General features: G+C 44.5%; 1 protein-coding gene across 3 annotated transcripts in view; it reads left to right on the top strand.

The window, feature by feature from the left end:
- Window positions 1–24,042, top strand: part of RBSN (rabenosyn, RAB effector) — a 29,817-nt gene extending 5,775 nt beyond the window's left edge. For all 3 annotated transcript variants that reach the window (XM_082748057.1, XM_082748058.1, XM_082748059.1), the window contains 10 exons: window positions 1,213–1,353; window positions 6,700–6,800; window positions 7,736–7,781; window positions 7,896–8,057; window positions 9,893–10,134; window positions 12,433–12,503; window positions 16,866–16,952; window positions 18,061–18,163; window positions 19,418–19,522; window positions 20,178–24,042. In XM_082748057.1, the coding sequence (XP_082604183.1) occupies window positions 1,213–1,353; window positions 6,700–6,800; window positions 7,736–7,781; window positions 7,896–8,057; window positions 9,893–10,134; window positions 12,433–12,503; window positions 16,866–16,952; window positions 18,061–18,163; window positions 19,418–19,522; window positions 20,178–21,323 (2,204 nt within the window). In that variant the 3' untranslated portion in view covers window positions 21,324–24,042. The remainder of the gene's footprint in view (window positions 1–1,212; window positions 1,354–6,699; window positions 6,801–7,735; window positions 7,782–7,895; window positions 8,058–9,892; window positions 10,135–12,432; window positions 12,504–16,865; window positions 16,953–18,060; window positions 18,164–19,417; window positions 19,523–20,177) is intronic.
- The last annotated feature ends 763 nt before the right edge of the window (window positions 24,043–24,805 follow it).

Raw genomic sequence — 24,805 nt, 5'->3', positions numbered from 1 at the left:
CAGCGAGGAGCCTGCTTCTCTTCCCTCTGCTCCTCCCCTTCCTTGTGCTCTCTCTGTCAAATAAATAAATAAAATCCTTAAAAAAGTAAGTAAAATAAACCTAATATTTTCTTCTAGATTCTAGGTACAGAAAGGGATAATTACCCAAAATTTAAGAACCTTAATGAGAGCAACATAGAATAAAGAATTTTTTTCCCCACAAGTTGACTGCAGTTCCTTTTTAACAAACAGCAGGTCCTTTCACCTCAGCACAGGTGGCAAAAGCCCTGTTCTGCAGAGGCATAGTTTTGATTTACGCTGGCTGGGAAGAGCTGGGGTTCTCATTTTAAATAGGTGAGGTTTCCACTTGTAGCCCTGTTGCCTTATAAGCTCTGTGATCTGGGGTGCAGCAAGTTTTCCCCCTCTTTATGTCATGTCCTCATTTATAAGTAGGGATACTACCTGCCTCTGAGTGTGAGCACACATTTGCCAGTTTTTGAAAGCACTTTGTTTTGTGCCCAGCACATGCAAAGAATCAATTCAGGAAGCATTTATTGTCTCTTCTTATGAAGTCTGGTTCCCTTTGTGTTATGTTGAAGGTGTTATAACTGTTTCTTGAAACTTTTTGTCGGTATCCTCACATATGCATTCAGTAAAGAGGAGGGGAAGAAGAACTCTGTGTATAGCTAACTATTATGGGGAACACTAGCCCAGGGATATTGGTTTGGTTGAATCCCATCCTGGAAGTAAACAAAAAGTGTTTACTTGTGAGTCCATAGGGTAAATAAATACTGTAGAATTTAATTTTTAAAAAACTTTAAGTAAGATATAGTTTACACATGAGTTTTTATGTGTACAATTCAGTGAGTTTTGAAAAATGTATATACCCATGTAACCACCTCCACAGTTAAGATCTAGGAAAAAAAACATTTCCATTGCCTTGGTCCCTTCATTGGATTTGATTTTATACTTTAATTGGGCTCTTAAATTTGGCAATGAGTAATAATTTAGCTGTATATTTGGCTACATAAATCAACTTACTGCTACTACTGACTTGTAAATGAATGCTCTGTGGTATTTGTAGTACTGTGGCCTCATTATTGCAATTTTATTTGGGATCCAGAATTTTTAAATAAAGTATAGTCATTTCATCAGCTCTTGTATTTTGAGATTTCTTCTGACTTTTTACTAGGTGTTTATGGATTCATTTATGGTTTTGTTTCATTTTTCAAGGTCTTGTCCAGAAGGCTAAGAAAGCCAAGAACAGGCTGCTGAAACGAGAAGGAGATGACCGAGCAGAATCAGGGACACAAGGATATGAGTCTTTCAGTTATGGAGGGGTTGACCCTTACATGTGGGAACCCCAGGAATTAGGTAAGAAGTTCTGTTCATTCATTCAACAAATGTTTGCATGTCTATATGTTCTCACTGATACATTTTTTTAAAGATTTATTTATTTGTCAGAGAGCGAGAGAGCACAAGCAGAGGGAGTGGTAAGCAGAGGGAGAGTAGACTCCCTGCAGAGCAGGAGCCTGATGGGGGACTTGGTCATGACCTGAGCTGAAGGCAGATGCTTAACCAACTGAGCCACCCAGGTGTCCTAGTTCTTGGTGATGTTTTAAGAGTTAGCCGAGAAAAAAAAAGTGGGATTGGGGGTGCCTGGATGGCTTAGTCAATTAAGTGTCCAACTCTTGGTTTTGGCTCAGGTCATGGTCTCACACAGGTCATGCGATTGAGCCCTGTGTCCAGGCTCTGCACTAAGTGGGAGTTTGCTTGAAGATCCTCTCCCTCTGCCCCTCCCCCCAATCACATGCTCACTCTGTTGCTCTAAAATAAATAAATCTTTTTAAAAAAATCAGCTTAGGCATCAGTAACCAGAATGGTCTAAGTTTCTCATGGACTTTATGTCCCAGAAGGAGGCAAAAATGGATCAGAATGAGCTAAGCATCTGCTTTGTGTTAGGCAGTGCATTAACTGTTTTACATGGATACTCATTTAATCCTCATGGTACTGGATGGGGACCTGCTTTGAGTCAAACCGCTAAGAAACTACAGAACCGAGATGGGGATCTAGGTGTTTGACATCAGCCCAGGCAGAGACTCCATTGACTAGGCTGTCTCTTCTCACATGGGATATTATTTACCTAGGGAGGCATTCACTGATTTATTTGTGCAACAGAATTTTCTGAAAAACATTATTATGATACCATCGCCTACTTTCAAAATAATCATAATGGGGCGCCTGGATGGCTCAGTTAAGCATGTGCCTTTGGCTCAGGTCACGATTTCAGGGTCCTGGGATAGAGCCCCACATTGGGCTCTCTACTCAGCAGGGAGTCTGCTTCTCCCTCTCCCTTTCCCTCTGTACTTTCCCTTTCTCTTTCTCTCAAATAAATAAATAAAATCCTTTTTTAAAAAATCATCTTTGTGGGGTAATGAAAATGTTCTAAGATTTACTTTGATGATGGTTGTACAACTCTGAATATGCTAAAAATCTTGAAATTTGTATGCTTTAAGTGGTGGATTGTATATTTGTGAATAATATCTCAATAGAGGTATTACCAAAAATGCCACATGAATTTGAGCTAGCTAATTTTACATGTCCTTTAACTGTTGTATGATAACAAAACTTAATTTTCTTTTCTGTCCATGCAGTGGATAAATGTTTTTCTCCTGAGGCTTTATTATACTTTCATTTTCATTATCTTTTGCATCTTTCACAAAAGCTTCATGAGGTGGAATGGGTCATGATGCTCGTTCCCATTTACAGATGAGGAAACAGGCACTAAGAAGAATTGATATTGGGACACCTGGGTGGCTCAGTTGGTTAAGCAGCTGCCTTCAGCTCAGGTCGTGATCCCAGCATCCTGGGATCGAGTCCCACATCGGGATCCTTGCTCCGCAGGGAGCCTGCTTCTCCCTCTGACTCTGCCTTCCACTCTGACTGCCTGTGCTCGCTCTCGCTCTCTCTCTCTCTGACAAATAAATAAATAAAATCTAAAAAAAAAAAAAAGAATTGATATTTACGCAGAGTCAGCTACCATATTCTTCTTATAGGGCCACAATGGTCTTTTTGGATGAGAACAATCTTAGAACTGCACTATCTGATAAGATAGGCACCAACTAGAGCCCCTGGGTGGCTCAGTGGGTAAAGCCTCTGCTTTCGGGTCAGGTCATGATCCCAGGGTCTGGGATTGAGCCCCACACTGGGTTCTCTGCTCAGCAGGGAGCCTGCTCCCTGCCCCCTCTGCCTACTTGTGATCTCTGTCTATCAAATAAATAAATATAATCTTAAAAAATAAAAAAGATAGACACTAACTATATGTGGCTATTTAAATTTAAGTAAATTAAAATTAAATAAAATTAAAAGTAATTTCCTCAATCATACACTAGCCATATTTCAAGTGCTCAACCTATACCTGTGGCTGATGCCTACCATATTGGAGAGTGGAAACATTTTCATCATAACAGGAGAAAATGGCTTTAAAAATAACACTATAGGGGGTCACCTGGGTGGCTCAGTGGGTTAAGCCTCTGCCTTCGGCTTAGGGCATGATCTCAGGGTCCTGGGATCGAGCCCCACATCAGGCTCTCCACTCAGCAGGGAGCCTGCTTCCCTCTCTCTATCTCTCTGCCTCTCTGCCTACTTGTGATCTCCCTCTCTGTCAAGTAAATAAATAAAATCTTTAAAAAAATAAAAATAAAAATAACGCTATAGGGATGCCTGGGTGGCTCAGTTGGTAAGTGTCTGCCTTCAGCTCTTGTCATGATGCCAGGGTCCTGGGATTGAGCCCCTCATTGAGTCCCCTCTCTGACAAATAAATCTTAAACAAACAAACAAACAAACCACTGTGTATGGGGTGCCTGGGTGGCTTCATTGGTTAAACATCTGCCTTTGATTCAGGTCATGATTGGCTCAGGTCATGATCTCAGGGTCCTGGGATCGAGCCCTGCATTGGGCTCTCAGCTCAGCGGGGAGTCTGCTTCTTCCTCTCCCTTCCCTTCTGTACTCTCTTTCTCTCAAATAAATAAATAAATCTTGTGAAAAAAGAAAAAAACATGGTATAATGTAACATTGTTAATTATACTTTAGTAAGAAAAATAGTAAAATTAAATAAAAATTTAAGAAATTTTCAAATCAGGGCTCCTGGCTAGTTCAATCGAATGAGTGTGTGACTTGTGATCTCAGGATTGTGAGTTTGAGCACTTTTTTGGGTGTAGAGTTACTTAAAATTAACAAAAAATTGACAAAAAATTTTCAAATGAGTATGTTGTACACCTGAAATTAATAAAGCATGTGCTAGTTTACATATAGTAATGAGTTACATATGAAAGTCAATTTGAAACATGAAGGAGAAATTTCAGGCATGTGAATTCTTATTAGCTTTTTTTTTTTTTTAAAGATTTTATTTATTTATTTGACAGAGAGAGATCACAAGTAGGCAGAGAAGCAGGAAGAGAGAGAGAGAGGAGGAAGCCGACTCCCTGCAGAGCAGAGAGCCCGATGCGGGACTCGATCCCAGAACCCTGAGATCATGACCTGAGCCGAAGGCAGCGGCTTAACCCACTGAGCCACCCAGGCGCCCTCTTATTAGCTTTTTGAGAGCCTGCCTCATGATTGCTAGTGTTAAATTATCAGAGCAATTTTCTGATTAACTCACCAGTTTCAGTAACTGGAGGAAGTTACAATTGTGGAAGGTCAAGTGAATGGCAAATTTTAAAAGTTAAGATCTATGGTCATGCTGGGGTGCCTAGGTGGCTTAATTGGTTAATTAAGCACCTGCTTTTGGTGTTAATCCTGGCATCCTGGGATTAAGCCCATGTCGGGCTCTCTGCTCAGGGGGTCTGCTTCTCTCTATGACTGCCCCTCTGCCTGTTTGTGTACTCGAGATCCATCTCTCTCTGTCAAATAAATAAAATCTTAAAAAAAAAAATAATCTATGGTCACGCCTAAGAATTTGAAACTAAAATGTAGATGTTAGAGAGTATGGTTAGGGGAGAGAAGAGCAAGGATAATGCAGAGTGTAATATGTGAGAAGCTCCAGGGGGTGCACAACTTATAGGTGAACAGGCCATGCTTGGGAAGAGAAAGTGGTCTGGGTGCTGGGGTGGGGGCTGGTGTTTTGGAAGAGGGGATATTTCAGTGATGCTGAAACAACAAGCGTTTTGGTGCCATTTGTATAAGAAGTTTTGTCCTGGATCTTTGCTGCTGTGCTGATCAAGGTACCAGTTTAACCAGCTCTTCCAGTGACATCCATTAGCATTTACCTTTTGGGGGCTATTTTGAGAAGTTCTGTTTTTATTTTGATGCAAAACCATACCAACTTTGGAAAGCACAGAAAAGTATGAGAGATGTTTAAAAATTGCCCATAATGTTACTGTCCTTTTTACCAAAAATTCATGTGCCAGTATTCTAAGGACTTCATAAATTTTTAATCCTTGTAACAACCTTGTGGAGTAGGTACTACTGTTATCCCTATTTTGTAGATGAGTACTCCCAAGTGACACAAACATTAAAGAACTTGTTCAAGGTCACACAGTATATGGCAAAATTGAAATTTGAGCACAGGCAGGCTCCAGTCCAGGCTTTCCTCCTCCATTCTCTGAGGTCTCTGGTATTGAGCTTTGTGGCCTCCAAAGTAACCATGGTTAACATTTTAGCAAATTTGTTTCCATTTGCTTGTCTTTGAATTTTTAGTAAGACTTTAAACTCCTTGAATTTCTACTTGGGTTTAAAATTCATTGAAGAGGCACCTGGGTGGCTCAGTTGGTTGGGCATCTGCCTTTGGCTCAGGTCATGATCTCAGGGTCCTCGGACTGAGCCCCATGTTGGGCTCCCTGCTTGGTGGGGAGCCTGCTTTTCCCTCTACTCCCTGCTTATGCTCTCTCTCGCTATCTCTGTCTCTCCATCTCTCTCTCAAATAAATAAAACCTTAAAATAAATAAACAAACAAACAAATAAATAAATAAAATTCATCGAGTATAGGGGCACCTGGGTGGCTCAGTTGGTTAAGTGTCCAGCTCTTGTTTTCGGCTCAGATCATGATCTCAGGGTCCTGGGACTGAGCCCCATGTTGGGCTCTGTGCTCAGTGCAGAGTCTGCTTGGGATTCTGTCTCCCTCTCCCTCTGTTCCTCCCCAGTTCTTGCACTCTTGTCTCTTTCTTTTTTTTTTTTTTTTTTAATTTGACAGAGAGAGATCACAAGTAGGCAGAGAGGCAGGCAGAGAGAGAGAGAGGAGGAAGCAGGCTCCCTGCTGAGCAGAGAGCCCAATGCGGGACTCGATCCCAGGACTCTGAGATCATGACCTGAGCCGAAGGCAGCGGCTTAACCCACTGAGCCATCCAGGCGCCCCTCTTGTCTCTTTCTTAAATAAGTAAATGAATAAATACAATATTAAAACTATACAAAGTCATCTTTAAAAAATAAAATACAGGGGCGCCTGGGTGGCTCAGTGGGTTAAAGCCTCTGCCTTCAGCTCGGGTCATGGTCCCAGGGTCCTTGGATCAAGCCTCGTGTCTGGCTCTCCGCCCAGCAGGGAACCTGCTTCCTCTTCTCTCTCTCTGCCTGCCTCTCTGTCTACTTGTGATCTCAGTCTGTCAAATAAATAAATAAAATCTTAAAATAAAATAAAATGAAGTTCATTGAGGATAAGCAGCAAGGGAGAGGGGCTGTCTCAGAGAAACGACATGTCGTTTGTCTCCCCATTTTCTGTCCTTCTAGGTGCTGTGAGAAGCCATCTTTCTGACTTCAAAAAACACCGAGCTGCCAGAATTGACCACTATGTTGTTGAAGTCAATAAATTAATAATCAGGTTAGAGAAGGTAAATTTTGTCGTTTTAAAACTTTTTTTTACTGCAAGTATAAATTGGGAGAAAAAAAAGTTGTATTTCTGGAGTTTGTATCACGTGTGTTGTATGTATTTGATGCTGGCAGAGAAATGCCCCACCTTGAGCCCACCTAGAGAGGCGCAGACAGTGGTAGACATGGTAGACAGTTGTAGCTTGAGCTGGTTTTACTGTAGGAGATGGCCCAGGTTGACAGACTTACCACACATCCAGCTTTCCTTTTCCTTCCTCTGAAGCCCACTTGGCTGCTAGAAAACCTTTCTACCTTCAAATTATTTCCTCTCTTGGGTGTCCAAAGTATAGTCATGCAGTGGGACCTGTGTTTACTCAATAACAAACAGAAGCTGGTGACAGGGTCTTTGAGGGGTACTCATCCATGGTCAGCATTCAGTGTGGGAACATCTGGATTGGGCCTTCTTGTCCTGTGGTACCAGAGTGTGTCTTCAATACCCACAATCACTCCATTCTACTTTGACCCTAGAAATGCTTGTTGTGTATAACCTGGATTGTATGGTGGGTATGGTAGCAACTGTGGGTATAGTTCTTGATGCGTACTTTGTAGGGCAGAAATAAATTGCCAGTTTCATGGTCCGGGAGGACCATGGAGAATCAGGAGTTCCCCATTGCTTTCAGTTGCCACACCTATCAGATCCTTGCTACCCCTGGTTCTTGCTTAAATGGAGAACTGACACTAAAAAGTGGGAATCAGATCATGGGGAAGGGAGCTGCCTTCTAGATGCAAAGCTAATACTCTGTCCAATGTGAGGTTGCTTTCGTGACTTGGTGGGGTTGGGGATGACAGAAGAGACTTAAAAAATGAAGACGTATGAATTCCTGCTTGATGCTTCTTGCCTGTGAAAAGTTTGACATCACCTGTTTAATTCCATTTGGCACTGTTTTCTCCTTGTCAGCTCACTGCCTTTGATAGAACAAATACCGAGTCCGCTAAGATACGAGGTAACTCTAAAGTTTTGCTCACATTTATTCTATTTATCTTTCTCCCTGACCAAACCTCTTTTTCAAATGGCTAGTTTTTCTGTTTGCTTGATTTTTGTTTTGTTCTTCCCAAAGCAATAGAAAAGTCCGTGGTGCCTTGGGTCAACGACCAGGATGTCCCTTTCTGTCCAGACTGTGGGAATAAGTTCAGCATCCGTAACCGCCGCCACCATTGCCGCCTTTGTGGGTCTATTATGTGCAAGAAATGTATGGAGCTCATCAGCCTCCCTTTTGCAAGTAGGTAACATGGATGCAGGGCCCTGGACCCTGATCTTCTTGTGACTAGTTTGCTTGCTGATCACTAATGGGTGACTTTTTTAATGTTTTTGTTTAAGTGAATGTCCCAAGGGGTCTTCATTCATTTATTGATTCCATGAGGCCTGCTATAGGTAGTGGTGGGTAACAAGGGCTGGCAAACTTTTCCTGTAAAAGAGCAGATAGTAAGTATTTTAAGCTTTATGTGCTACAGTTGGTTTCTATGACATTTCTTCTTCCTTTTTTAAACAACCTTTTAAAATAACCTTTGAAAAAGGTTTTAAACAACCTTTTAAAAACCATATTTATCTCTAGGGCCATACAAAAGCAGGCTGGAGTTGGTTTACAGGTCATGTTTGCCCACCTATGGATTATAAGGCATTGTCCATTCCTGCAAAAGGTCTAGCATCTAGCAGAGGATACAGACTTACAAATAATTGCTTTATAAAGAGATAAGTACTGTGAGAGAAGTTGCATCAGACACCCAGGAGAGCTGACCAAATCATTGTCAGCTCTGCTTGGAAGTGGCAGCTGAGGCTTTGAGAGGAGACTATAAGAAAGAGTCTTAGAAAATGAGCAGCAGGCTAGTCCTTTCCTTTGAAAAAGTCACACTTTATTGTCATATAGAACAGACTGTAACATCATAATATGAGAGACACTGAGTGCTGAAGGAATCAAGAGTGTGGATGCTCAGGTTTGGGAGGTGATGTTTGAGAAGAGCCTAAAAGACAGCCAGGATTTCAAAGAGGTAGGGCAGGAGAGATCCTGGGTAGAGTGCAGAGTAGGAGCGAAGCTGTGGTAGGGCCCTGGGGGAAGGTTGGTAGATGAGCAGGATAGAATAGTTGGGGGAGTGTAGAGGACATGTTTGAGAATTATGCAGATGGTGACTACAAGGTTAGGTGGAACCAGAGGGTCTAAAACTTTGAGTCTTATGTGGTTAAAAGTTGCTAAACGTTATCTCATGGGCTTTAGGCCAATTCTCGGATATTTGGGGTAGTTTCGCAGTCCTGAGGAGTTTTGCTGACTCTGTTTCTGCTGTTGGCTACAGATCATCTGGACAACGTGGGATAGAAGGAGGTGCTTCCTCTGTCCAGTTCTGACATCCAGCAGGCACACATTACCTTAATAACCTTCCCTTTCTCCCTGAGACTGACTTTCTGTCTTACCTGAGACTTCATAAGCAATGCTTTTGAAACACTATTCACTTTTCTTATCTTGCTAATTAACATCTACTGGGCCGCTGCTGTGGGATAGCCCTGTTGGTTATATTGGGGTACAAGTATGAATAAGACAGTTCCTACCCTCCCAGAGTCACAGATTCATAGAGCAGCTCTGGGTATACGAAGAATTATTATACAGGGAGAAAAGCAGAAAGTGCTCCAAGAGGGATGACATGGTAGGACCTGATAGGAAGGGCATATTGTTTTTGCCTCAAGGAATAGAGTAGGGCTTCTGGAAGCTGAGCTTTGGAAGGGGTAGGAGTCAGATGTTTGGGAGTGGGGAAGTCTATCAGGATAGTCTGGGCAGAAAGTAGATTGTGTTGGGTCAGGTTAGGAATGGGCCTCAGAGCCTCAAGGAGAGACCTTCCTTGGCTGTCTGTCTTGTTCCTGGCTGGCAGTGGGAGTCCCTCCCACCAGAGCCTGACCTTGGGAAAGCAAAGGTGTGGTGCTTCTTGCCCATAGACACAGCCTGGATCAGTGCCTATGGCCCCTCCTCTGTTATCTGGATCAGCTCCTGTGGCCTCCCCTCTGTTGTGAGCAGTGGGGTGATTGGAGGCTGCAGGCTCACTGCCAACTGTCTTGTGTTGTGCTTTACAGACAAGCTCACCAGTGCCAGCAAAGATTCCCTGAGCACCCACACCAGCCCCAGCCAGTCACCTAACAGTGTCCATGGCTCCCGCCGGGGCAGTATCAGCAGCGTGAGCAGTGTAAGCTCCGTCCTGGATGAAAAGGATGACGACCGGATCCGCTGCTGTACACACTGCAAGGACACGCTGCTTAAGAGAGAGCAGCAGATTGATGAGAAGGAGCACACCCCCGACATTGTAAAGCTCTATGAGGTGACTCACTGTGCGTGGTCCTGGGTCTGATTCGAGATGCAGATTTGCCTGTTGATTTTGTACACGCCTGCATATTTTGGAGAATGCTTTGGGAAGTCGTTCCTTTGAATCATTTTTAGTTTCTGCTAAAGGGCCTTGGTATGGTTTCCTAGCCAGGGTCATGGGTGATTCACAGAGTCATCCTGGGTATGCTGCAGTAACCTTGTTCCATCACCCTTCCTTGCCCACTTGAAAGCAGGAGGTTGGAGACTTTGGTGGCCCAGGGGCAAGAGGAGGAAGGATGGTTGCCATGCTGTGTGGACAGGGTTTGTGGGTGAGGGGTAGTGGAGCTGGAGCAGGTATGAACAGTGGGCCAGAAGAGTCCTGAGAAACTCACTTGGGAGCTTCAGGCTTTATAGGTTTGAGTGACTGCCCATGGGCAGAGAGCTTCCCTTTTAAGTCCATTCAAATGCCTCTGCTGTCATTACCACCAGCAATCCCAAAACACTTTCGGTAGATGCACACTTTGAAAGAGAGGAACATATGCCATGCAAAAATGGGATTCAGAGTCAGACAGGGCATGAGTCTGCCTTAGTCTCCCAGTGGCCAGGGGGACCTGCAGGCTGAGAAGGATTAGCCAGCTGGAGGTTTCATAGGCAGGTGACTGGAGATGGGAAGGGGAGATAAGCTTGGCGGAGGTAGCAGCTCGTGTAGAACCCTGAACAGAAGAGCGCCCAGGCCTTCCTCCACTTCCAGTGGGGCCACATCTTGATAAAGTCATCCCAAATTGAAAACCTCAGAAGTCAGAAGTACCTTTAATACACCAAACCCCCCAGTGTGGGAGCCTGGCCTACACTAACCATGTTGGGAACACTGACATGGGCCTGTGGTTGGGCAGAATCCGCTAACACAAATCTGTTTGATCACAAAGTGCTGAGAATATCATGTAACTTACTGGATACTGTGCTGAAAGTGAAAAAAAGTTGTAGGAGTACAGGATGGCTGTAAGGGTATTGGTGGCTGACCCTGTGATCACGTGGCCTGGAGCTGTGGCCGCTGACACTGCCCAGCATCATGGGAAAGTGTACTGCATGTCGCTAGCCTGGGTAAAGAGCCATACTCAAAGTTCCAAGTACGGTTTCTACATTCGCCCATCACTTTTGCACTGTTTTGAAGTTGAAAAATCATGAACTCTAACCATTGTTAAGTTGGGGACCATCTGTATATTTGTCTGTTGATCACTGAGTGGTCACTCTTAGCAGATCTGTGGGTCATAATGGCCGCATTTCTGGAATCACCACAAAAATACTTAGACTACTAGAAATGGTGTTAATGAAACCCTGCCCTGAGCTACAGATGTAGCCATTATCCATCCTAAGTATGGAGTTCATGACCTGATAACTCATTTTTATAAATAGCCACCCTGTTTTTTCCTTCCTTCACTTCTTTTTTAAAGGTTTTATTTATTTATTTGACAAAGCACAAACGGGGGAGTGGGAGAGAGAGAAGCAGGCTCTCTGCTGAGTAGGGAGTCCGATCCAGGCCTTGATCCCAGGACCCTGGGATCATGACCTGAGCCAAAGGCAGATGTTTAAGCAACTGAGCCACCCAGGCATACCCTCCTTCCTTCATTTTTGAAGTGAGCCCTGGCAATGCCTTTTGCTAGTATCTTTCATCACCTGGAAGAGAAAGAATGTAGCGACCAATTCCTTTCCTCTGCCTTGGTAAACTCATTGGCTTGTGTCCTGGAAGGCTTTGCTCCCGGCAAAAACATCCTGTCAAAAGTTCTGCCCTCACTTCTTTCCTTCCTACAAGATTTACTGCTTGTAGGGGCGCCTGGGTGGCTCAGAGGGTTAAGGCCTCTGCCTTCGGCTCAGGTCATGATCTCAGGGTCCTGAGATCGAGCCCCGCATCGGGCTCTCTGCTCAGCAGGGAGCCTGCTTCCTCCTCTCTCTCTGCCTGCCTCTCTGCCTACTTGTGATCTCTGTCTGTCAAATAAATAAATAAAATCTTTAAAAAAAAAAAAAAAAAAGATTTACTGCTTGTAAAGGAGGTCTGTAAATCAGGAAATTGATAACAACAATAAAAATGAATAAGAAAACACTGCATATTTCCAACTATACATTAAAAAAAATTTTTTTTTTAAAGTAGACTCCACTCCCAATGTGGGGCTTGAACTCAAAATCCTGAGACTAATATTTGCGTGCTCTGAGCCAGCAGGCACCCTGGAAATTGTACATTTTAAATACATCTCTATTGATGCAGCATAACTTGTTTGTACCTTGAGAGCACCACTCACATCTTTTGTTTTGTCCTCAGAAATTACGACTTTGCATGGAGAAAGTTGACCAAAAAGCTCCTGAATACATCAGGATGGCAGCATCATTAAAGTAAGCTATTCCTCTGTTTTTCTAACTCAGTGATGACTGTGGGTACTTTTAGCATAGTTCCTCAGTAGCTGAAAATTACAATCTTAGTTCTGGCTGCTTTCCTTCTATAACCAGCTGTGGGGAATCTTTGTCATGTTTGTATTTCTGTGTGGCACGTGTTACAGTCCTCGGTAGCCATGTTCAAGGGACCCCAGTTGTGATGGAGCAGGCTGGGGAGGGGCCTCAAGACAGTAGGCACTGGAGGTGAGCAGGGACAGTGCGCCTCGTGTGCTGCCTCGGAGAATACTGCTTCAGGCTGGCACCAGGCATCAGGGCTTAGAGCAGGCATTTCCTTTAGAGCACTGGTTGACACACTTTGGCCCATGGGCCAAAACTAGCCTGCCACCTGTTTCTTTTTTTAACTAAGATCTAATTTACACACCAAAAAATTAATAATAAATTATGCACCCTTTTCATGTGTACAGGTCAGTGGTTCCTCACAGAGTCATAAGACCATCATCACTGTCCAAACCATTTTTATCATCCAGAGAAAGCCCACCCCTGTTAGTAGTCACAGCATATTTCCCTCTCCCTGGCAACCACTGGTCTGCTTTCTGTCTATGGACGTGCCTCTTTGGGACATTTCGTATAAATACATAATTCTTCTTGTCTGGCTTCTTTCACATAGTGTAGTGTTTTCAACATTCATCCTTGTGGCCCTACGTATTAGGGTTCCATTCCACTCGTGCAAATGCATTGTATGGATACACAACATTTTGTGTACCTGTTAGTCTGTTGATGAACATTTGGATTTTTCCACTTCTGGCTATTGGATTTATCCACTTCAGTGAATATTCCTGTAAAAGGTTTTTGTGGACGTATAATTCTATTTCATTTGGGTTTCTACCTAGGTGTAGAGTCGCTGGGTCATATGGCAATTCTAGGTTTTAAACTTCTTGAGGCCCTGCCAGATTGTTTTCCAAGACGACTGCACCACTTTACATTTCTGCCAGCAATGATGTGCTTTTCAGTTTCTCCATATCCTTACCAACGCTTGTTATAGCTTTTTCAAAAAAAAGATTTAACTTATTTATTGGAGAGAATGAGACAGAGATAATGAGAGAGGACAGGAGCAGGGAGAAGCAGGCTACCCATCGAGCCTGGAGCCTGATGCACGACTCGATCCCAGGACTTTGGGATCATGACCTGAGCTGAAGGCAGTCACCCAACCAGTCACCCAACTGAGCCACCGAGGCACCCTTTTTTCTTTTAATGAATAAAATTTTATTGGTGCATAGCCATGCCCATTTGTTTGACTGTAGCTGCAAACTGTAGCTTTGGCAGCAGAGTTGAATAGTTGTGTCAGGCACTCTCTGGCCTGCAAAGCTAAAAATACATATTATCTGGTCCTTTACAGAAAACATATGCTGACACTCTCTTAAGAGCATTGCTCCTTCTGCAGGTTAGTGGTACGTGAGCTAGAATTTGAAGTGCTACCACTAGAATCAGGTTACAGCAAATCTTTTCCCAACCTGCAGAAAAGCATTTATGGGATCCAGTGCTTTTCATGTGAGGATTATCTGCCTTTGTCTTTAGCCTGTATTACCCACCTGCCACCTTTGTAGTGATGCATGTGGAATTAAATGTGTCTTGTTTTTTTTGTTTTTTTTTTTAAGATTTTATGTATTTATTAGAGAGAGAGCAAGAGACAGAGCACAAGCAGGGGGAGAAGCAGTCTCCTCGCCGAGCGGGGAACACAGTGTGGGACTTGATCCTGGGACCCCAGGATCATGACCTGAGCCGAAGGCAGATGCCCAACCAACTGAGCCATCCAGCCGCCCTAAATATGTCTTGTTTAGAGCAAACCTGTATTTTTAGTTGCCCATTTGCTGTGGCAGTGTGTTATATTGTCTCCGTAAAACAAAGCTTGGGGCTCCTGACTGGCTCAGTCAGTATATCATGGGATTCTCAATCTCAGGGTTGTGAGTTCAAGCCCCATGATGGGCATGGGTCCTACTTAAAAACAAAAAACACAAAGCTTGGCTTTTCCTTCATGATGTCAGTGACCACATTCTAAGTCTATTGTGTGGATCTCACATGAAAAGAAAACGAACTTTTTCATTTACACAGTCCTTAAGGGTCTTATGAGTCAGTAAATGTCTGACTTACAAAGTATGAGCAACTAAACCCAGTTGGTTTGTGCCAAACACACCCCTTCTCTTGTATGTCTCCCTGCCTCTACTCTTGTTCTGGGGCTCTTCCTGTTCCTGTTCCTTCCCCCAGTGTGTGCCAGCCCATGGGGAGGGGAAAGAAGGAAGGGAATAGAAAAGAAGTAGAGAAACCATTGTGGACCACCACCATTTCCTCCAGTCCTAGCAACTGGGTGTCTGCAGTCCCTGGCAGCAGACAGTATAAGGCGAGGACACCTCTTTCTCCAGCCCTCCCAGCCACCACAGTCCTAGGGCCTCTCTTCTCTTATATTTATACCTTCTCTGCCCCATTCTTCCTCTTTTCATTCCAAGAGCACTAGTTCTGGAGAACAGGAGGAAAGGACCCATTTTCTTTTCTACCTGCAGTTCACTGAGCAATAATTTTGATTAGTGAAGCATATAGCCTCCCTATGGGTAGGTTGGGAGAAGCAGCTCAAGTAATTCTGATATCTGCCTCCCCTAAATGGAGTATCCTTGGCTTGGAGCACCTATCTCATGCTCTTTTCCTACCTGGAACGTACAGGAATCAACACCCCTCCTCCCACCTGTGCCCACTGGTTTGAAATTAGAGCAGGACTATCTTCTTCCTGGATGTAAGCAAGGAGAACTGTGTTCCTGGCAGTCATGAGCTGGCACTCAACTTTCCCTCAATACGTCGTTCCCCCGGGGGTTCCTTCCTCTCAGTCTGTTGTTTTTCTTGCTTTGTGCCTCAGACACAGCTGTGGGTCACTGGGCCTCCCCATCCAGCTGGGAAACTACCATTGCTGAGCACATTTCCAGATGTCTAACTCCTACTCGTTCTCCAAAGACTGGTTCTAAAGGGCTTTAAGCTCATTTTACTCCCTCATTCATTCAGTGGATATTTACTGAACGCTAGTTGTATGCCAAGTACTATTTTAGGTACAGGGGCTGTAGCAATGAGCAGTGAAGGCCGTGTCTGCTGCCCTGGCACTTCATTACCATGGGAACACAGCCATAAGTGAGTGAACAAATTATGAGCAAGATAACCAGACATGATAGGTGCCCTGTGGGGAATACGTTTGGTCCACGTGACTGAGACAGGTAGGGCTGGGGGCGGTGCTTTCAGATTTGAGCCAACCTTGTTATTTTCCATGGGACTTGAAGATATCAAGACAAAGTGCAAGTATTCCCAATTCTGCTCTGATGTTCTTTTTGCAAACTGTGCAGTTTGAGATGATGAAACCACCTTATTAGATCCTCCAATTATAGCACACACCGAGATTTTTCCAGCTAGGGCAGGTCAGCACAGCAGCCCTTTCTGCTTATTTAACTTAAATTGCTGCTGCCTCAGGATGGGAGCTGAGTGGCCATTGCTGGGGCTGCATTAACAGCTGCAAGATCTTCTGAAGTCATTTTCTTTTCAGTGAGCACTGATGCAACTTGGCCATGTGCTAGTCACTGAGGCTAAAAATAAGCCATCATAACTGCACTTGCATTTCAGGCCTGACAGAGTGAAACCTTTGTAAACAAACAGTTCTTAGATCCCATAATAACTGCTATTGTTCCTCTGAGTTAAGTGGAATGAAGCCACTTTGCCCTTCCCTGCAGTCCCCTGCTCCACCCTTGGCAGTTATCCCCTATCTCCTCCCTGCTTTATTTGGTGTCCACGTGCCTTTCTCATGTGGGGAGCAATTGTTCATGAGGCTCAGGAGTGTTGGCAACTGATACAGTGCCATGCTGGGTATGGCTAGATGTTGGGGATTCCTTGGTCAGCTTTCTCGTTATTCGTGTTCTCCCTGGGGATAGTCTTTGAGTGAGAAAAGCTCACTGCTTTCTCCTCGGATGCAGGGTAACCTGCTTATTTAGTAAGCCACTTCTTATGTCTTACTAGGTATGATGAAATTGTTCAGGGAAAGTAGGCTGAAGTAGATTCATTTGCATTTATTTTGATGATGAGCATTAAGAGCTAGTCCTTAAAGACCTAGGCACAAATCTGTCCCCGTGGCGTCTGCAAATTAAAAACAGCTTCCAGTTGATTAGCACTTAAAGGAATGAGCCCTGCATTATGTACAAGAGTGTGAAATAATACCACTTGGAGAGAATTAGCTGTTTCTCCTTTTGTAAGACCCTAAACCTTTAGAGCCCTTTTCCACACCACTCTCTAGTCACCATGGTGAAACTTGAATGAAACATTTCCATGATTTTTCTTTAGTGCTGGGGAGACAACCTACAATCTGGAACATGCTGGTGACCTTCGAGTGGAAGTGCAGAAAGTATACGAACTCATAGATGCTTTAAGGTGAGACCTGTGAGGTGATGTCTGACTTGCTACCTTGAGTGGAGGAAGTGCTGTTTCAGTGAGGGGGTGGGTGGCTGGCAGTACCCAGAGTCCTGGTGACAGGGCGTATGTGTGAGGAGCAGGCTGAGGTAGTGCCCGCTCTGGGATGCAACACATCTCAGTAACTTGGTTTAGGTTTCTGATGTTCATTAATATTAGAGAAATAGGAACTGATTATTGACACCATCTTTATATCAGCCATTGGTTGTATCCACATCTCATTTATTCAGTCAAATTTAGCTGGTGCAGTAGGCATTACTACCCTTACTTTGTAGTTGAGAAGATGCATCACAACTGGCAAAGCCATGGAGCCAGGATAGAAACCCAGATTCTTTCTTCAAGTCAAGAGCTGCCTTTTAACCATGGACTGGCTGTTGGGGTTAAATGAGCTTTTTGAGGTGTAGAAAGTATAGTGATTCAGAGGGAGAACTGAGATGAAGAAGCCTTGTTCGTCCATCTCTACAGGACTGAACATATAATTTGTGGGACCTAGTGCAAAATGAAAACACAAGTCCTGGTTAGGATTATTAAGAATTTCAAGATACAGGTCTCAAAGTGGCTGCAGCCTCCTGCTGCCCAGTGTTACCCCCAGCACGGTCTACAAACCCCCTGGCCCGGATTCAGCTTGTGTACCAGCCTGGCAAAGCCAGTTGCTTCCTGCCTTCCCCACCTCAACCCAATCCAGAGGCCCAGGGGAGTGTCCCTCACTGACCCCCCAGGGCCTACTCCCTTAAAAAAAAAGAAAAAGGAATTTTAAGATAGTAACACCGGAATATTAAACCAGGCATGGTCACTTACCCATGAAGTTGGTGAACTCACCATGAACTGACTGCATGTGGGGTAAGTTCCTCAGTGGCTGAGTGATGGTTAGATACCCCAATGCTGTGTCAGGGGCCTTAGCTAACCAGAGGGTAAGGAATGGACTTTGCCTTCAAGGACATTCCATAGGAGTCTTTAACCCACTTCCTCCATGGACGGACCTGGCACAAAAGCCCTGCAACTCAAAGATTTCACCCTTGTTTCTGGGGCTGGCAGCACCTGTTACATTGATGTGTTTGTCCTGATTCAGTAAGAAGATCTTAACCTTAGGCTTGAACCAGGACCCTCCACCACATCCAAACACTTTGCGGCTGCAGAGGATGATCAGATACTCAGCTACACTTTTTGTGCAGGTAAAGCATCTTGTGGTGTCAGAAATGGCTCATTTGCTTCCCCTGCTTTTCTGCCTCTCAGAAGGCAGATCATGCCAATGGTTTGTTCTCTATTTGTACCTTTATTATTTTTTAAAATTGTAAATACAATTATGCCAGATTTAGAGAAAAATCTGGACTACAGAGAAAAATAAAAACTTCTTAATTCTATGTCCTTAATACCATCACATATCATTCTGGTATATTTTCCTCTTTTTTTTTTTTCATTTGTATTCGTTATATAAAGTAGTTATGATTAGTGCATATTTATAAATTTATGTCTTTTTAACACTGAATTTTATATCATAAACACTTCTTACATAGTCTTTATTTAAACAGTTACTGTTTGGGGCGCCTGGGTGGCTCAGTTGTTAAGCATCTGCCTTTGGCTCAGGTCATGATCCCTGGGTCCTGGGATCGAGCCCCACATCGGACTCCCTGCTCAGCAGAAACCCGGCTTCTCCCTTTCCCACTCCCCCGCTCATGTTCCCCTCTCTCATTGTTTCTCTCTGTCAAATAAATAATTTTTAAAAACAAACAAAATAAACAGTTACTGCTTGAATGGCTGTAGAATATGACTTTCTGTGCACCATCCTTTAATTATTCCCCTTTCATTGGTCATCTGATAGATTCCTGCTTTTTCTGGTGTGACTGTAGCCTGACAGACATACTGATACATGCCATTTCTTCCTCAGGATAAGCTCCCAAGGGACTCTTCCTGGGCTATTCCTTGGGAGGAAACAGCTGATTGTTCATGGACAGACTAACCCTGGCTGGTTAGAGCTGAATTGCTTCTGTCTGGAACACCCTTTGGGAGAGCCACAGTGAACCATATCAGGGGCTTAATGACAGAGCAAGCTAGCACAGCCCTGTTGGGTTGGTTTTCCAGCACCGTATTGCAGAGAATTAGGCCCCTTCTCCTTTTGACTAGTGTTGTGTTCAGCAGTCATTTGGTGAGTGCCGGCTGTCTAGCAAGCAATGTGATAGGTGCTGCGTGTCCTGCCACAAGCAAAAAGACATTCCTGTTCTCAAAAAGCTTTTTTTCTGGAATGAGATAGACAAGAAACAACTATAACATATAGTTTATAAGATGGGGGGAAGTGCTGTGGAGAAACATAGAGCAGGGAAGGGGTAGCGGGGGTGTGGAGCTCGGATGGGATCTTATAAACAGACTTCATTAGGCTTATCTTCTTCCTAAAAGAATTTAAATACGAAACTGCCTGTGACTCCCTACAGGAAAAGCTTCTGGGTTTGATGTCACTGCCAACCAGAGAACAGTTTGAGGAACTGAAAAAGAAAAGGAAACAGGAAATGGAGAGGAAGAAGATCCTGGAGAGACAGGCAAGTGAAATACAGGGATGCTTGCAGCCTCTTGAGCCCAGAGGCTGCTCCAGACTCCCAAGTGGTCCTCTGTGAGATCGCTCTCCGGTTTGCATCTCTCTTCTGGTCTTTTCTGGCCTTTCCTCTATAGACTCAGAATAGTTGTTTTTCTTTCCAGGTCAGACCTATTTGTCTTTCAGAGATTCTGGTGATTTTCTCTCATCCAGAATACCATGGAGGGCTGTCAGTTCTTCCTGTAGCACAGGTTGCAGAGGACCCAGACACCAGGGAGCTCTTTGTAGAATGCTCTGGAATGTGCAACACTAAGCAAAATAATGTGTACATTTAACATTGTGTGAGATTCTAGTGTAGGTGAGTGATACTAGACCTCAGAGTAAGTTTAAGACAAGCATACAGCCAGTGTATCTAAGATTGAGAAAATCTTATCCCTTAACTTACTGTCACGAATTTATTTTTGAAAATCTGGCTCTGTCTCTTCTTTCCTCTAAAAAACAAAAAGTGTGATTTGACTTAGCAATTGGGTACCATATTCCACAGGTGGGCATTTTGGAGTCTCATCACCCCAGGGACGGCAGAACTGTAGGAGTGGCTGATCGTGTGGCTTCTATTGGCCTGGTGACTGTGTTTCTTCTCTTTGGCTTTGGTGTCTCCCCAGGTTGACCTGGAATCCCAGCGACGGTTTGAGGAAAGGCAGAGTGACCTGGCGTCTCGTGCGGCCAATGGGGACGTGGTGTCCCTTCAAGGGGGACCTGCCCCCCTGAGAAAGGCTGAGGGTTGGCTCCCACTGTCAGGAAGTCAGGGGCAGAGTGAAGACTCAGACCCCCTTCTCCAGCAGATCCACAACATCACATCATTTATTAGACAGGCCAAGGCTGCTGGGCGGACGGACGAAGTACGCACACTGCAGGAGAATCTGCGGCAGCTGCAGGATGAGTATGACCAGCAGCAGACAGAGAAGGCCATTGAGCTGTCCCGGAGGCAGGCTGAGGAGGAGGACCTGCAGCGGGAACAGCTGCAGAGGCTTTGTGAACGGGAGTGGGAACGAGAGCGAGAGCAGTTCCGGGCTGCGTCCCTACACACACGGACTCGGTCCCTGGACTTCCGAGAAATCAGGCCTTTTCAGCTGGAGCCTAGCAGGGAGCCTCCTACCCACCTTGCTTATGCTTTGGATCTAGGCTCTTCCTCGGTTCAGAGCAGTGCAGCCTTGGAGACCCCTTCGCCCATCACAGCTCTCGAGCCAGTCAGAGTGTGGTCCGGGCCTCCAGCCATCGGGCAGGAATCCTTCCCCCAGAGCATCATGTCACAGCAAAATGAGCTGGCCTCCCTGAACCCCTTCGATGAGGAAGACCCCTCTAGCCCCACAGCAGAGGTCACTACCAGCCCTCCTGCTACAGAGCCTTCCTTTGGCCCTTCAGCCTACATCCTCAAAGAATACAATCCTTTTGAGGAGGAAGAAGAGGAGGGTGTAGCAGGGAATCCTTTCACTAACCCAGACAGTCCAGCACCCAATCCCTTCGATGAGGAAGATGAGGATCCCCACCAGAGGCCCTCAAGCCCTCCTGTTCCTGGCAACCCCTTTGAGGAAGGTACCTGTACCAACCCCTTTGAGATGGACAGTGACAGTGAGCCCGAGGGCGAGGAGCCCATAGAGGAGGAGCTCCTCCTCCAGCAGATTGATAACATCAAGGCGTACATTTTTGATGCCAAGCAGTGTGGCCGCCTGGATGAGGTGGAAGTGCTGACAGAGAACCTGAGGGAGCTGAAGCGCACCCTGGCCAAACAGAAGGGGGGCACCCACTGACCCCACTGACTGGGCAGGGCATCTTTGGGCCCAGGGCCTGGCAGGAGCCTGTGGAACAGGACGGGGCTGGTGGGCACGATGAGGGAGGAAGAAGGGGGACACCTAGGACGCACAGAGGTTAGGGCAGGGAATCTGCTGCTTCGTGCTATGCACTTGGAGGCTTTTTCCACTACAGTTGGATAATAAAGTAGAAACCAGAACAGGAAGAATCAGCATTCATGTGCTGTATTTCCTGGGTTTTTTTCTAATTTTTTTTTTTTTTAATTGGGTTTTCCCTTTAGAAGGGATTTTAAATTTCATTACTGAGTGTAACAAAATGCAGTGTATTGGGGAGCCCTCATGGGTCCATTTGCTCCTGCCTCATCTTTGGTCTTTATGCAGTATTACAGGGCACTTTCTTTAGCCAAGACAGACAAGATGGATTCCTTTAAACCTTGCTCTGGTCTGAGAGAAGTCTGTGCCCCTTAGGCTGTGGGTTCTTTCACCTGGGACTTCCTCTGCCCTACTGGGTACATCCCACCTGTGCAGCAGAAGGGGGAAGGTATTGCTATGAAGGTAGTTGTTGAGACCCAGGAGAGCCCAGCACCTCTTTTTTAAGAGGGGGCGACGGGGTGATGTTCTACCAGGGCATTTTCCTGTCAGTTAAAGTCCTTGATTGTCTCTTTCAGGAAGTTAAACTTCAGTGCCAGGGGTATCACTGGGTCTGACCATGGTCTGTTTAGAAAATAGAAGTGGTGAACTTTTCAGTTGATGGAGGCAGTAGTACTAGGGAGAAGAGTGTCTACCCAGATGTTTCTCCCAATGACTAATGGAACAGTTGTCTGTCCCTGGAGAAACCTTCCTCTAGGACTTTGATGAAATTACTCTGACTTGGGCTTTTTCAGAGGGCCCAGTCTGTACTTTAGGATTAATAATCAGGAAGCTTTTGTGGAACATTGCCAGGAGAGTGGAGGCTTCCCTGAGTCAGAAGATAAAATGATTTTCAGGGCTAGTTGATCAGCCTTCTTCCCTTTCGGTTCACCCTGTGCTGACCTGGGGCACCAGTGAGGTTTTTCCTACCAATATTTAGTATTAAGAAATCAAAGTGTTTGAAGAGGCACAACACAGGAACATTCCAGTAGCACCACACCACTTGAACTCTTCATCAGTTAAGGGCAGAAAGGGAAATTGTTAATTTAGCTCTGGTGCTTTGGTTTACATAATCCTTAACTAATGTCTGACATCATGATACTCAAGTGTGCTCAGCTCTAGGTAGAGTTCCTGCGATTATGCTTTTTGATTAAAGAACAATAACTGACCACTAGTCACTTTATACCGCTTAACTAACTATGGGTCATACTTTGATTACTGGTGTGAAGGCTGAGATTCATTTTGTTACCTTCCGGAAAGACCCCTGTTGGTCTTGAGAATGTTAGAAGAACTGTGATGTAAAGGTAGTCTGTATTTTTGTTGACACTATTCACGTTTCTTTGGCATTTGTTGGATCTTTGGGCTAATGAAAAGATCCTCCATAGGGGTGCGGGAATGGAATATGGGTGGAGGTTGTGTGGAGGACCCTTTGCATTGGGGTTCTGTTCACAAAGGAATGTGAGTGGATTACTAATGTCAACCAAGTTCCCAGCCTTGCTGATTGTTGTGTTTGGGAATTCGACAACCAGGTATCTAAAGTTTTGCCTGGTACAGGCAACTTTCTTCCTTCTCATGCCCTTCCTGCTGTCATTATGGAGGGTTTCATGGATGGCTGGTATGCTTCCTGTTGCTAGTCTATCATTGCTCTCTGATCAAAGAGGATGACGCTCTCTGCACCAAAAAGCAGGTAGTTCTGGAAGCTAAATGCTGCTTTCCATCATAATTACTTTTCTTGTGAGAATCTCTTCATTAGCTAGTGATTTCTATTCAGACTAGTTTTCTGAACATACCCTTTTCCTGAAATCAACCCAGGTAGTAATCTGTAAGTAACTAAGAGCATTAAGAACCACACTTATAAGAAACTTTATTTTTAAACTTAAAAAAAAAAAAAAAACACTGAATATACTAAACCAAACTAAAACCTGATGTGATTGAATTCTTCCATGAATTCTTCCATTTAATTCTTCCATGGCTGTATTCTCCTATAATCATAGAGCTGACAGGAATTAGAATTCTCTATCCCTAACGTTTCCCAGAATTCACACAAGCACAAAGTTGGATTTACAGAGATGGGTTATCATTAGCGTAGATAAAGATGGCCTATGAATTGCAACCACAGCTTCAAGTGCTTACCTCATGTGACTGTTTCACTCTTCCTGCAGTCCTTTGAGGCAAACGCATTGGCAGCTCTCCCTAGACCTAAGATCATGTATGGAATGTATGGAAGAGACTTTGGGAATTCAGGCATCAGATGAAGTTGGCTTTTCTTTTTTATGCCTTGTTTGTATTTTTCCATGTCTAATACACTAAGGACACTTACTCATTGTACTTGCAGTTCAGTGTGTCTTTGCTGTTCAGATACTAAAGTATACTTCTGAGTCATCATGTACCAGATGGTGGGTTGGACATACATTGGCGTAATTAGGCCTTGGGACTCAAAGAGAAGCTGGTCTCTATCAGGTCACAGACTATGGTAGCAGATTGTCAGATTGTCATTTGACAATGACAGCTTGAGGGTCATTGTTTGCATGCACTACTCTGGGGCCTTGTATTGGAACCTTTTTAAAAAAAAATAAACTAACAAATGTTAGTGGTTGGGTGTATATGTGTATATGTGCACGTGTGTTGGAAGTGAGAATTACCAAATAACATCTCTGTTCCTGCCTCTTTCTTGATCATCATCTGAATATCATAAGATAGCCCCAGCTCCTGTGTTAACTGTTAACCAGAGGTTAAGGCCTCTGGACAAAAGGTCACTAAGCTCTTAATGTGGTAAATGAGGGTTCCAGTTCTGCCCTTATCCCTAGTTATTCCTGCACTGTTGATCAGATGAATTATTTCATACAAGAATAATGCGAGACCTTCTACAATCTCAACAACCTCATTTCAAGCCAGAAGAAACTAAGTCTCAGAGAGGTTGAGGACTCTTATGGCTGCCATTTGTGCCAGGCACTGTGCTACTTTTCACATATTCCCCCTTTAGCTCATCAGCAGGCCAGTGCAGTAGTTACTCAGGTATTTAGTTGGCAGAGAAACAGGTTGAGAGAGGTTAGCCGGGCCAGAGGTCACACAGCCAGTCAGTGGTAGAATAAGGATTTAAAGCCTGGGCTGCCTGACTCTGCTCTAAGTAGCAAGAAGGGTTCCACCTGGGTCAGGCAGTGGGCGTGCCCTAGCACTGTGGCCTGTGTTTTATATGGACACTCATGTTTCTAATGTGGGAAGGGACATTTCAGAAGTGCCTTTTGCGGACTTTAAGATCAAACCCTCTCTTGCCTGAAACTCTAAAGGAGCTCAGCATAGTTTTTAAAATACTTCAGAAAGTGGGGCGCCTGGGTGGCTCAGAGTAGGTTAAG

This window comes from Mustela nivalis, assembly GCF_964662115.1.
Source record: "Mustela nivalis genome assembly, chromosome: 1".
In the NCBI taxonomy this organism is placed as follows: domain Eukaryota; kingdom Metazoa; phylum Chordata; class Mammalia; order Carnivora; family Mustelidae; genus Mustela; species Mustela nivalis.
This window is presented reverse-complemented; position numbering and strand designations above follow the sequence as displayed.